This window comes from Chelonoidis abingdonii, chromosome 5 (assembly GCF_003597395.2).
Source record: "Chelonoidis abingdonii isolate Lonesome George chromosome 5, CheloAbing_2.0, whole genome shotgun sequence".
In the NCBI taxonomy this organism is placed as follows: Eukaryota; Metazoa; Chordata; order Testudines; family Testudinidae; genus Chelonoidis; species Chelonoidis abingdonii.
Genome location: NC_133773.1, coordinates 141,620,596 through 141,635,218, shown reverse-complemented (window position 1 = coordinate 141,635,218; position 14,623 = coordinate 141,620,596). Strand labels below are relative to the sequence as shown.

The 14,623-nt window shown below is 41.8% G+C and overlaps 1 protein-coding gene across 1 annotated transcript in view; it reads left to right on the top strand.

The window, feature by feature from the left end:
- The window catches only part of ALMS1 (ALMS1 centrosome and basal body associated protein), a 146,616-nt gene that overhangs the window by 99,587 nt on the left and 32,406 nt on the right, over positions 1-14,623 (top strand). Inside the window, exon 12 of the mRNA XM_075066677.1 lies at positions 3,544-4,709. Within this exon, the coding sequence (XP_074922778.1) occupies positions 3,544-4,709 (1,166 nt within the window). The remainder of the gene's footprint in view (positions 1-3,543; positions 4,710-14,623) is intronic.

The window sequence follows — 14,623 nt, the reverse complement described above, 5'->3', positions numbered from 1 at the left end:
ATATGATAAAATGAACTAATTGGCTACACAGGAGAGTGTGTGGTTAGCACAGGACTAGGAGTTGTACTCTTACTGATTCTCATGATCATGTTATTTGTCTCTCTCTGTCCCTCACATCCCCCAGTAGCACAATAGATATAATTACAGTTAATAACACACAAGGGGTGCTGAAGCTCAGTTAAGATTTAGTAAAATGCCTTGAGGTCATCCAATAAAAAGGCACACTTAGTGCAAAGTATTCTCAGTCAAGTGTGGAAAATGATCCTGAGGTCGCTGAAGAGCAATTTCTTGGTAATTAAAATGTGACAGGATGGCTCAATAGACTTATTAGACTTTTTGTCTATGTCCAGGGATACCTGATGTCACATTGCCAGGTATCAAGTTATCTCTATAAGTATGGAATATTAATATCTGTTGAGTTTACTGTATCTTTTTTCCTCTCTTTACCCCTCCGCCCCGCTTGGGTTGGCTGATATTAAAACTAGAAACTGATTTCTAGAGGCAGAAGCTCAAATTTATCATTGCAGCACTGTGCTACAGGGGACACTGCACCATTGGAAACATTATTCTTTGATGAAATGAAGTGCATTTTTTTTATATATTGATATAATGTATGAAGTGTCAATTATCCCATGGCAGTAGCTAAAATTAGTCTTGATCGACATTACAGATCTTGCTCCTATTTGAGTTGTTGGGAGTTTATCAACAGTACGAGTAGGATCAGGGCTTTCATTGACGTCAGTGGAAACTGCTCTCCCTTGTTCCTGGGCAAAATTTCTCCTATGCTTTTTACTCTAAGTTAAAAAATTGCTGAGTGACTGCCATTTCCACTGTATGCAGATATCCATTCCACTAGAGTTATACTTAGTGCTCTGTACAGCATTTTGAAATACTCTTTGTACCAAACAAGAACAGAAAAAGTTACAATGAGGTAATGTAATTATGTCCACTAATGAGGGATGAGACCAGAAACACATGAGTGCAAAGTGAGTTCTGAATTACGTGTCTGATTTCTCTGGAGCCCCTTTTTTCCTCTTAATATCACATAAACTTGTTAAATGAAGATCTTCAATGCAATGGATGTTTATGGAGTACTTCAGTGTAATTTATGGTATTCCTGAGCAAGTAGATAGTCCAACCTGACTGGGGTGAGGTCATTCCAGGAGACCAGGCTAGTACATCAGTGAATGTTCTTCTTGATCACTTTCGCCTGGGGAGGAATCTTCCTTAAAGCTTTTTGGCTGCTTGAGTGGAAATTGTTTTGAGTTTTAAATATCCATGTGTATGATGTAGTGAAATATCCTCTCATGTTTACCTTGCTTGCTTGGTAAGCGCATCTGGGAGCTACAGCTCCCATACATTGAATTTGTGTAGTGTTTCCCTTCACTCCTACAACATGTGATCCTCTCTTTAAAAAAAAGTAATAGCTGGCCTCCCAGTCTGTTTTCTGTGTGGTATTCTTTGTAAAATGCTTGGCTACAGGAGTAAAAAGGATGAGATAAGGGAATGACCCTTTCTCTCTTAAGAAAGAACAATACTAGACAAAAAGACCAGTCTTTGAGGAAAGCCAGAAGTAAACCAACCCCGTTCAGACCAATGGTTCTACTTCCAGCAAAACATGTTGGTCTCCCATTGGACACTTCCTTAATCACCTTACAAGTATTATACTAATACCCATCTTCTCCAGTTTAACTAGTAATTTCCAGTGTGGTACCATATCAAATGTTTTACTGAAATCCAGACAGACTACATCTACTGTATTTTCCTTGTCTAAAAAATCAGTTATCTTATCAAAGAAAGATATTGAATCAGTGCGGCATGATCTTCCTTTGATACATTCATGTTGCATTTTATCCCATTTTCTTTTTACTTTTATGTCTTTAATTATTCCTTCAGTCAAACTCTGTTCTAAAGCTTTGCATATCATTGAGGTCAGACTAATGGGTCTGTAGTTTCTGGCTCGCTTTCCTCTTCCCTTTCCTAAATATAGTACTATGTTTGCTATTCTCCAATCATACGGTACCACCCCCACTTTGATAGGTTTATGAAAAATCCTTGCTATCAGACTAACAATTTCATGTGTCAATTCCCCCTCCTCCTTGACTCCCCCATCTCCCCAGACCTGAGTATATTAAGCTCTTTGAATTTTGTTTCCACCTCAGATGTGGTAGTTTCTGTTTCAATATGCTCATTCCTATTAACTATCTTGCCTTTGCCCCCGTGTTCTACATCATCAAGTTATTGAAACCAGGCAAAATAAACATTTAGTTTTGGGGCCACACCTTGATTATCCTTAGTTTCTACTCCATCCTCACTAGACATCACTTCTTTTTTTTTCCTTCCTCCTTTTTATTTATATGGCTAAAGAACCTTTTACTCTTTGTTTTAATTTCCTTTGCAAAGTCTAACTCGGGTTGACTTTTGGCAATTTTCACTTTAACCCTACATTTTCTGACCTCCATGATGTATCTCTTTTTGCTGATCCATCCCCTATTTAATTCTTTGTTGGCTCTTTACATACTCATAAATACCCTTTTAGAGATGATTATTCATCCAGTTAAGTCTGGAGCCTTTCCTTGCAAGCATTTTCTCTTTTTGCTTGGGATGCATATTCCTGCTAGAGCACAGTGCATGCATACAAAATACATTCATATTAATTATAATCTCATTTATAATACATTGTGTAGTTATTTGAAAAAACAGGTCATTCTAAAAAAAAAAAATAAATTTTTTTTGAGATATACCTATCTCAGAGAACTGGAAGGGACCCTGAAAGGTCATCTAGGCCAGCCCCCTGCCTTCACTAGCAGGACCAAGTAATGACTTTTGCCCCAGATCCCTAAGTGGCCCCGTCAAGGATTGAATTCTCAACCCTGGGTTTAGCAGGCCAATGCTCAAACCACTGAGCTATCCCTCCCCCGCTACATGCATTATCTTTTGGTGGAATTTCCTTGCAGCTGTTCTACTTTGGGCTGAGTAATCCCATCAGATTTTACAAGCTAAGACTTGGTCGATACTTCTGTGGGATACCTCCAGGATGTACACAGGGTGATACAGGAGGTAGCATCACTTACAAGTGGCATTCTTTTAAGTTAGTAGCATGGCATTGTATACTAGGGGTTTTGTCCTTTAGAAGAGCGGTAAAACTGAGTTTCTGGGTTCTTGTCATTGAAAATCTTATGGCACTTTTTGTAAGAGTAAATGTTAACCTCAGCATCCTGTCCATATGCCAGTTTAGGAAATTACGTACTGCATGTTTAAATTCCTCCTGCAGTTTTAATTGGTATGGTATTCCCCTTCATTTCCTAGCCTAAATTTATGTATAAAACTGCTGTGCACTGTTAATAACTTTCAGATTCCATCCCAGAGATGGTTACATTTCAGCATTGTGTGAAGTGACTCATATATGCCTGTAGTTGGTAAACTGCTTTGGGAGTCCTTTGGAATGAAGAGTTGCCCTATTTACAGGAGACTGTTTCCGAAGAAGCCAGTAGCCATCATTGTGGGGGGAAAAATAAAACAATAGTTTTCTTTCTGTTTCAGAGTCTGTGAATCATTTGGAATCTGTAAAAACAACTCATTCAGTTTTCAAGTCAGCCCAGTTTTACCTTCACCACCCAGTGCCCCTGCAACATGAGAGTTACTTCCTCTCTAATGATGAGCCTTCAGATGAGTGCACTGATATTGGACACACTAGACCTTCTTCAAGAGATTTCTTTCAAAACTGGAGAGCTACAAAGAAAGATAAACACTCCTTCTCTGTTTACCCTCAAATGCGTGAGGAGGATGAATTCTCCCCACTAACTGCAGAAGTGGATTATAGCAAGGTGGAGGACTTGAGATTTAACACATCTTTGGGGAATGAAGCTTCAGGGAAAGAGCTTGTACAAGAGGACCAAAAGAAGGTCAGAGATTATCTGCTATCAAGCAGCCAAAGGCCTGATTTAGTCAGGAGACAGAAGATGGATCTGCCACTAAAACAGAGTACCTACTCTACTGGCAGTTTGGATGAGCTTTGGACTACGTTTTTAGAGCGTCAGAAGAAGCACCACCTCCATAATCTTAAGAGCAGCAATGAGCTGTCCCTAGTGGAACGCCTTGATCGACTGGCCAGAGTCCTCCAGAATCCAGTTAGGCATTCACTAATGCCTACAGAGCATGGCAAGAGCAATGTTGGAGAGAAAATTAGGGGAAGAGAGCAGAAGAAAATAAGACATCAGGACAAGAAGGTATATGAAAGTAACCTAGAGTCTTATAGAAATGTATTGAATGCTGAAGAAAGATCAGATACCAGTTATGATGAAAAAAGACGAGCTGAGTCTAGACAACAAAGGGCAGGAGAGAGAACTATCAATCGCATGAAGAGATTTTTGAAACAGAAATATTTAGATCCCCTGAGTGACACCTCTTTAGTAGGCATGGTAGAATCTACCACCTCTGAATCAGACACCGTGACCCAAACAGAGATGGAAACAACTTCTCAGACTGAGGTGAGCAGTTCCATTTCCACCATTGACACTGCCAGGCTGATCAGGGCTTTTGGGCATGAAAGAGTGCGCTTGTCACCAAGACTGTCCGAACTGTATTGCACCATCAGTCTGCAGAAAAGTTGCTCTGAAAAGTGGGACAAGGGAAGAAGTAAAGTAGTGGGCTTGAAATATCCTAAAATGACTTTTGCTGAGCGACACAGAAAAAGAAAAGATACCCAGGTATGTGATCATTTAAACAAAGAAGCAATCTGTTTTTTTAATTGCTTTGTTGATGCAATATCATAAACAGAGTGGAAAACGTAGTAATCGTTCCTTATTTGGAGAATGGTTGACACTGGCCTAGGGAGAGGATTGTCATAGGATAGGCTTCCCTCACCAGTGAGAAAAGTAGCCCACAGAACAAACCAAGTTCTTCTCCCTTTTCCCAGGGCAGCAAGATCAAGTTCTATTTTTTCTCTCATCTTGTCAAGGTGCATCCTTGCCTCTAGAGACCTTTCTTCCTGGACATAGCTTTGCAGGGGACTTGTACCCTCTTGTACCCATGTGGTGGCCACTTTCTCTGACACAGTGACCACTCCCATTTGGACCTCCGGCCAAGTCATATAACAGTTCAGTCCTGTTCTTTGGTTTGGCTTCACCTTTTTGTTTGTGAAACAAACAAAAAGGTCCTTTGCCCCTCCTGGGCTAAACTTCAGTTCTTTCCCCTAGTCAGCTTACTGGCCCCGCACCAGGCTTTTCTCTGCTGGGAGTGCCTTTTGCCCCCCACAGACCCTGGCTGAGGGCTTCTGTACACTCTAGAGCCCCAACACAGGAATTAAGCCTACTCCTATAGCTCTGCTTCCTGGCCCTAGCCTCTCCCAGACTAGTGGATCTTCTTCCAGATCCTTCTGAGGAAAAGAGAACTCTCCCTAGCTCCTCTCTTTTGGGTTTCTTCCTCTCTGTTGAGCTGTCTCTGCTCCTTATACAGCTGAGCTTCACCTCGTCTGGCCAGGAGGAAATTAGTTAATCGCTTCCCAGGTATGGAGCATAACTAATTAGGTTCTTGCCCTTGTCTTACAGGCAATGGGGAATTAAGCCCCATCACACCCCTTCGTTCATTTCCTTACTTTGCCTCCTATTTATGTCTGTCAGAGACCCTGTAGAGCAACAAGCTACAAATATATCTGCTCTCCAAACACTTAAATATTCCCTGCCATTTTCCATATTTCTGCAAATGAAACTGGGAAAGCAGGGTTGTGGAATTTGGCTCTAGCTGGTGACTCTTGCTGTGCTGCCTGTGCAACTTCTGGGAGCCATCAATCCTATTTTGCACAATTGGAATTATTATGTTTAATAATGTAGATGTATTTAGATGAGACATCTGAAATTTTTACTTTTCTAATTTATTTTTTGTATCAGTAGAGCTGTGGATGTAGATGGCACTTCAGATTGTAAGATTCTCAGGACCATCACTGTCAATCTGTCCAAAGGCCTGATTCAGAATTCATTGAAATCAATGGAATCTTTCAGTTGATTTCAATGGACTTTAGACCTGGCCCATAGTTAGGAAGAGAAATAGATAACTATCAAAAATGTGGCATGATCTTAGGTTTGATGAAGATTACAGTATAGACGGTGATATGTTCTGGTGTTTTGTATAGTATATCTTTCTGGTTCCTGTATTTTGTTAATGTTAGAATATACTATTTAATTTTTGAGGGAACAAAATGGTGGTGTATCAATGCTAATCTGTATTTCCATTTTATTAGGATATACTGTTGACTTTTGATGAAAGCAGTTAATAAATCAAAAGTATTTAATGTGTCTCTAGCAGGTTATTGTGTATTGTCTGGGGAGAAGTGAGCCTTTCAAGGCTCTAGCTTGTTTTTAAAAAAAAAAATTACCCCAAATAATCCTGAAGTTGCAGTGATAGAAAACTAACTCTCTAAAAGTGACATTCAGATCCTATATTTTGTGACACTCAATAACTTCTAGATCGAATGTGCTTGGTTTACAGGTCAAAAACTGATTCCCTCCTTTGCCCCTCTCAACTAGCATCTTAGCAAAGTCCACCCAAGCTTTCTGTTCTTTTTGGTTATTAAACATCACCAGAGAGATAGCTTTGGTGGAGTGAACATGGGATTAGGAGCTAGGAACTCTTGAGTTTTAATTCTAACTCTGATATTATGGTTTTTGGGAAAATAACTTGATCTCTTTGATGGAGTGTCCCTATGTATAAAATAGGGATAAGAATACTGATCAACATCAAATGAGGTTAAGAGAAAGTTGGTTCAGCTATGTACAGTACTTAAAAAAAATTAGATTGTTTTATAACATTTGGCATTTATCATACTTTCAACACTACTTTATAGTGCAGAATGCTGGGGAATGAGAAAATATGACATGTCCAAATGGTCTTCATTCCATACAACCTGCCTCAGAAAAACCCTTTGTACTTTTTGGCCCAGAACAATCTCAAACCAAGATCTATTGACAGTGCAGCCAAGAGAATCTGAGCACCATCATTGCCAGGAGGCATTGGAGATGGATCGGTCATGTGCTTTGGATGGAAACTGATTCCATCACCAGAGTAGCAATAAGATGGACACCTGAAGGCAAGAGAAAAAGAGGCCGCCCGAAAACAACATGGTGAAGAGCTGTGGAAGCTGAGTTGAAAAACCTGAGGCACAGCTGGGGAACCATTGAAGGACTTGCAAGAAACAGACAGGAGTGGAGGAGCTTTGTCACTTCCCTAAATGTCAGCGGCGTAATAGGAACATGATGATAACCAAAACCTGAGGCACAGTTTATTTGAATCTTTAGGTAGAATAGAAATCCAGCTTGCCTTTCTATAGCTATATTGGCTGTTTAGTGCCAACAGTAGCTAACTTTTGTTTGTTGTAATTAAGATATGCAGGATTCAAAGGCAGACAGGCAGTAGACTATAACCATCATTCTCCTACAGGGGATTGTCCGTATGTGCATTCCACTAATGGTGTGCACGCGACTTGTGCACTTGAGTTTGGAGTCTTTTGGCCAGCACTGTTCGTAGGTTGTACATAAACTCTCAGTGTCTTTTATGCCCTCAAATCAAGGTACAAAGAGTTGAGCACACCAACTGCCATTCAGTTCCTCTCACCGCCTCCTGCCTCTCACTGCCTCCTAGCTTCAAGACTACGCTACACACAAGTTTGAAAAAGGTACTAGCAGCTCATTAACTGTGCCCTTTAATGTTAGTGTAACGAGGGTTGCCGGGGCTCAACTCTCCCTGTGGAGGAGGGGAGCCACACCGGCCTCGTTCTGTCCTCCCAGGGTCTGGCCCCTTGGTCCCGCGGCCCACTGTCCGGTGGACGTTCGGTCCCTGTGGAGAGGACTGGTCCGCCGGGACGTCCAGCACCATGGGTTCCTTCCACTCAGGGCTGGGCAGTAGGTCCGGGAATACCTCCGGGAGGGCGGCCAAGGTCTGGTCCGATGGCTCCTCGGGGCCGTAGCAAGGACGGGGTAGCTCTGGCAGCTCCTTGTCGTAGCGGCTGCGGGGTAGCTCTGGCAGCTCCTCGCCATAGTGGGTGCGGGGTAGCTCCGGCAGCTCCTGGTACCGGTCTCTGGCCTCAGCAGCCTCCCACTGACGAGAGCCGGCGGGCACGTCTGCTCCCGGCGGCGGCTGGGGCTTGACTGAAGGCTGAGGCCCGGCTTTTATCCTTCCTGGTCGCGGCCTGACCCTTTGAGGGGCGGGACTTCTGCCCAGCGGTTCCGCCCTGGGGGATGATTGATGGGGCTCAACCCTCCCTGTGGAGGAGGGGAGCCACACCGCCTTGCTACAGTTAGGCACTTAAAATGTTTATTTTGCTTCGGGGAAATTGCACAGTCTTGGAAATTGTGCCATTTGCAGGTGCTTCACAAGTAGTACTTGCAAAGAAGAGGGAAGTGTAGCCGCAGATCTACGTTATGAGCAAGCCCATTAAGTTATTACTGGGCATTGGGTTATATGACCCACCTGTGCATGATCTCTCATCACTGAAGAGTGTGTGTGTTTGGATCTCTGGCCTGATAGGCTTCATCAGTTTTAGCACCAAGATCAACCTAATTTGATACAAAATCATTGTCAGAAAAGATACAGGACTCAGATTCTAGAGACATATCTCCTCCTCCTAAGATCTCCTAAAAGAAGAAAAAAGTATCCCTTCTTGATCACTCTGTCTGTGTGGCTTCCAGCAAAGTTCAATCTCATCATGGTGCCAATGCGTCAGCACCGAGAAGAGGCTTCTCTGAAGATGTTTCGCAAACAGCACTGCCAAAAGCTCCTATATAGAGGAGCTTGGTTCTTTCAACTTCCCACTCTTCAGCATTGGTGCCGCATCAGTCTTAGGTGGCACCACCTAAGCATTGGCACCACCTAAGACTGATGCGGCACCACATACTCTGGTGCTACAGACTGTGGCACTGCAGCTTCCAGCATTGGCAATGTTGGTACTCAATGTGCAGGCACCATTGATGGGGCATATCTCAGAACCATTCCTATTGTCAACTCCCTGACACCATGTGGCACCACCAATGTTGACAGCTCTGACAGATCTTGCTGTGCTACAATAAAGGGAAGATTCTGCATCCAGATCTGTGATAATTGGGCCTACAATTTATCCTGATTGTAAGCTCAGTTGTGAAAAGTGAGTGAAACTTCATAAAATGTCACAATAACCTGTAATAATAAATGTTGATAGGAAAAGGTATAAAAGGGAGATAGACTGAATGAGTCAAAACAAAAAGATCTGTTGATATAACTCAAGGACTGTTAAGATCATGCCTGGTAAACAAGAGGAATGCGAGACTGGAAATCAATGGACCAAAATTTATCTGTTGAAAATTAGCTCTAATTGGTGGACACAATAAGGAGGGGCTGGCCTACTCCAACCATCACTCCCCTAGAGGATCCTTAAAAGGAGAGACTTGGGACAAAAGTTGTCTGGAAGCAGACACAACACTTCCAATTGCAGACAGAAAGAAGGGAAAGGAACAAGCTTCACCATTATGGTTGCCACCCCCACAGTCTCCTGGGATCCCTGGATCCATCGTGACACCATTTGACCTTTGTTGTCATGATTCTGTGAGATGTCCTGACCAGACCCTGCCAGAGAGATGGTAGAGATAACATTGCCACCTCCACTGGCTCTGGCTCAGGCTCAGTGGTTCCCAAACTGGGGTTCACGAAATGTTACAGGGAGTTCTCAGGAAAAAATTCCCTAATGGCATACAGAGCTGTCCCTTGGGACCCTGGGCAGCATGGGGCCAGCAGCCTGGAGCCCCTGGACTTCCAAGGGCTAAGCAGATCAAAGCAAGCATATCTATCACACTGTGGAGATTTAAACTTCAAGACTCCTTTTAAGAAATGGGAGGTGGATATTTTTTGCTGTTTTAAATAGGTAACTAGTATTGTTTTTAAAATTATTATGAAGAACCAGTTTAAGCTTTGTACTGTGTGTTGTTTGCATGGACTGTTCAAGACCTGAATGCTTGTGTAGGAGGAACTCTTTGAGTTGGCTTCTTAAATACCTTCATGCTGCGTCACATCTGATACTCCTTCATGAAACATAGGAGCCTTGTCTTATAACAGGCTTAGTCAAAGTGATACAAGCTATGAAAGTGAGATCTTGGAAGAGTTTTGCCATTTTCATACTGTAATAAAAATACTGTAATGATAAATAATAATAAATAGTGTATTATAAGCATGTCATAAAACAAATTTTGTATTTCCAAGATCATTGCTTTTATAATTTATACTCAGGTAAAGGAGAAAATCTCTGGAAATATTCAATTTTAGGAAGGGGTTCGCGAGACAACGTTTTAGTGAAAGGGGTTCATGGGTTGTTAAAGTTTGGGAACCACTGGCTCTGGCTGAATCCTGAGCACCTCCTAGGATGTGAGACTCCTCCCCCACCATGTGTCCTTTTTCTTCCCCACCTTATTCTCTTTCTTATCCCTGTCTTTTCCCCTTCTGTTTCCTTTCTGGATTAGTTGGCTAAGACTGTATATTTTGCAACACGTTTGTAAGCCTGTGACCAGAGAGGCAGCTAAAAACAATGCCTTAATCAGTCCAATGCTAGTAAGTTTGCCAGGTCTCGGAGTGGTGGAGAAGATCATGTGCTGTGAGTTCACAAGTGAAAATAAATACCAGAGACAAAGCTGCATTTTCTATCTTTGCTGGTTTTTTCCCCCCCTCTTGTGTGTGTTTGTTTTGCTTTGTCTTTTAGGAAACTGAATCTGACTTCAACAACAGTAATTACAACAGCTCCAACCCATCTCAGCCAACTTTTTCTCTTTTTTCACCCAAACAGACAGTTATTACCATCTTTGATACCATCTAAACATGTTTTAAAAAAAAAAGTCTTCCTCCTCCCCCTTCTAAAGACTCATTAAAGCAAAGGGAAAGGGAAGAATATATAAAGTTAGAATGAAAACTTTTCTTAATATTTCGTATTTCAGATGCTTTAAGGCTTTTTTCTTCTTTTTTCTGTATCTTTAATCAAAGGTTAAAAATATTTTTCAGTTGTGTTTTTGCCATGGTACAAAGCAGGCTGAGGTCTCTGCATACCAAACCCCAAACATTGCTTAACACTGCTTAGTGTGTTGTACAGTCACAGGGTTGTGTTAACACCATTGACCCTTTGTCTCCATTATTTCCCATAAAATTAAGACAAAGTCCTTTCATCTCGTGGCTTTGCTGCTGGATGAATGGCAAAGGTACAGAACTCAAGATCTTCACCTTCTGAAATATCTTCATGAACCGTAGAAGAGATTCAGTAAGACAGACTTACCTGACAAAATGGACAAGGTTTTCTTGTTGGTGTCTCCAGAAGCCCCTGTATTCACAAGCAACCTCTGTGCCAGAAATCTTAAGACTGCTTGAATTGAAACAGTGTGATCTGTCACTTAGCTCAATCAGAATTCACCTCGTGGCTATTTTTGCTCATCATCCTTCAGTGGATAGACACATGATGTTATCTCATCCAACTGTGATCAGATTTTGAAAGGTCCTAAGGTGTTTCCACTTGTTAAAGAACCAGTTCTACTGTGGGACCTTAATTTAGTTCTTTCAGCGGTGATTGTTCCAGCTTTTAAGCCGATAGTGGTGTATTCCTTGTTACACTTATCAGTTAAAACACCATTCTCAGTCACTTAACTTCTGTAAGGAGGATAGGAGAAATCTAAGCATTAGTGGCCGACACTCCTTATACTGTCTCTTATCCAGACAACGTACATCTGAGGACACATCAGCAAGAATTTAGGAAGATGATCAGAGTTTCATCTGAACCAGCAAATTCACCAACATATTTCTTCCTAAGCCTCATGCTTCTAAAGTGGAGGTTGTGCTGCTGCACACTTTAGATGTCAGGCATGCCTTGGCATTTTATCTGCAAAGAATGAAAATCTTTAGATCTTTGCCCAGACTCTTTGGCTCCATTGTAGAGAAGGTGAAAATCAAAACCATCTCATCTCAGGCTACCAAGATGGATTTCTCGTTGTGTGAGAACTTAAGAGGTAACCAAAATGAATCCTGTTATAACTACTCAGAACTTGCTTCACCAGAGTTTAGGCAGTTTGAGCAGTGTCATTGAAAAATGTGTCTATTTTGGACATTATGTAAAGCAGCCACTTGGGGTTCTGGCCACTCATTAGACATCATGCTATCACTGATGCAGCTCAGTCAGACACTGCATTTGGCAAGGCCGTGTTACAGTTTTTATGTTCTTAAGACTAAGCTCCTTCCATTACAGTTGTACACTGCTTGGGAGTCACCATTAATGGAGTATGCATATGTATGTTTGCTTAAAGGAGAAAGAAAAGTTACTTAGCTGTACAGTAACTGGAGTTCTTTGAGCATTTGTTGTACATATAGACATTCCTCAACCTGCTCTCCATCCCCCTCCACCACCTCCGAGTCCTTTACCAACCAGGATTCTGTTGCAGTGGAAAGGAAACTGAGAGGCAGTTGGTGTGCTCAATCCTCTTATGCCCTTGACTAAAGGTGCAAGGGTGCTCCGAGCACAAGCATGTCCACATGGACATTTCTGGCCAAAGATTTAGAACTTAAGTGGATGGGATGTGTGTACATCATTAGTAGAATGTACAGATAAGTAATTTCCTTTTTGCTTATAGAAACCATTACTCCAAGACAAAGTACTGCATGATATTTAAATTATAGAATATATATGTTGTATAAGAAAGTGGCACCCTTTTTATAAGCAGATTTATTATATCTGTGCTTTATTTGAGTAATATTGTCAACTCTTCCACAGAATGCTGCTTTGGATAAAAAAAAAATTATTAATCATTTCAATGCCAATTTTATGCTCAACAATATACAAACTCTGGACCTTTCCTCAGGGTGTTTGCTATCTACTATAATTAATCTCATTCCTAAGGCACCCCTCAAAGCTATATCTGGCACTAGCCGCAAAACCAAGATTTGCATTGAAGTTGGTCTGAGTGGAAATAAGCATGTATATATTGTGACAAAGTTCCTCCTCTACCTTGGTGGGTCCTGCGCTTATTGGCGGATTTGTTCACCTCAGTGATCTTCCCCTCTTGTGGAACCCACAGTCTGGGTCAGCTCCTCCTGTGTCTGATCAGGAGTTGGGAGGTTTGGGGGGAACCCAGGCCCGCCCTCTACTCCGGGTTCCAGCCCAGGGCCCTGTGGATCGCAGCTGTCTATAGTGCCTCCTGTAACAGCTGCATGACAGCTACAACTCCCTGGGCTACTTCCCCATGGCCTCCTCCAAACACCTTCTTTATCCTCACCACAGGACCTTCCTCCTGGTGTCTGATAAYGCTTGTCCTCCTCAATCCTCCAGCAGTACACTCTCTCACTCTCAGCTCCTTGCCTTCTTGCTCCCAGCTCCTCACACACGCTCCTTCTCCTCTGGCTCCTCCCTGCCTGACTGGAGTGAGCTCCTTTTTAAACCCAGGTGCCCTGATTAGCCTGCCTTGATTGGCTGCAGGTGTTCTAATTAAAGTAGCTCTCTCTACTGCCTTCTAGAAAGATCTTAATTGGCTCCAGGTGCCTTGATTAACCTGGAGCAACTGCTATTTGGTTACCAGGGTACTAGGGATTTGTTTAGCCTGGGGCTAACATACTTGTTTCTCACTACTTTACTGTAGCCATATGGTCTTGCCCCATCACAATATTCATTGCTGAATGACTGCATATATCTAATCCTTCTTGAATGCTGAAATGCTTGTTTGGATGGGAGGGAAATCATGTTGGTCTGCATATAGAATAAAGATTCTGTTTCCCAGAATGTATATCTGCATTTTGATTCTGTCCTCTGATATGCAGGTGTGTATCTGCCACATCTGTCTTGTAAAATCTACCAGAGCAGTAACTGATTTTACAAGATGGAAAGTGACACATCCCTGTATGTATGAGAATAAAAACCAGGCCCTTTAAATGTGGCGATTGAAATTATGCATTGTGTCGATTTGGTGACAATGAAGGTACACTAGTTCCTGAGCAATAAAATATAGTTCCTGTCGTTCCCATCATATTTAGTATTAGGAGTTATTAACAGAATACTGATTACTGTGATAGATGTGAAAAATCTGTTTCCTAATTAACAATGAAGCACAACTAACTTTGTTGTAACAGCTGTTTGACGGCACATTGTCAAAATTGACGGCTATAGAAGCATTGTCAATAACTGCTGTGCTATTTAAGTACCATTTAAAATTTAAAATATCCCTGTTTACATAATCAGACTACAAAGCTTGTGTAACTAGGTGCATTATATTCACAGACAAAAGACCCTACATTTTGAAGGGCAATAAGATCATTATACAAACGTTCAAAGCCATCTTATTCAATATTAGATCTCTGAGTGCAGCTAGTTCTATTTTTGTATTGAATTAAAAAGTTCTAGTGGCTGTGCAACCCCCCGCTCTTGGCACTTAATTCCTTGTTTCTTGCTTCTTATAAATTACTATTTTCTGGACAGGTTTCACCTCAGTAAAGACCACTGATTTTGGGGGATACAGAAAAGTGGGGGAACCTTTACTGATGCTTTTTTGGAAGTCCTTTGCTTTCTCTCTGGTACTACAGAACCAGAAATCATTACTGAGCAGTAAGAGAACACATCAGCATTCCAGGATAGTCCCTTCCCCTA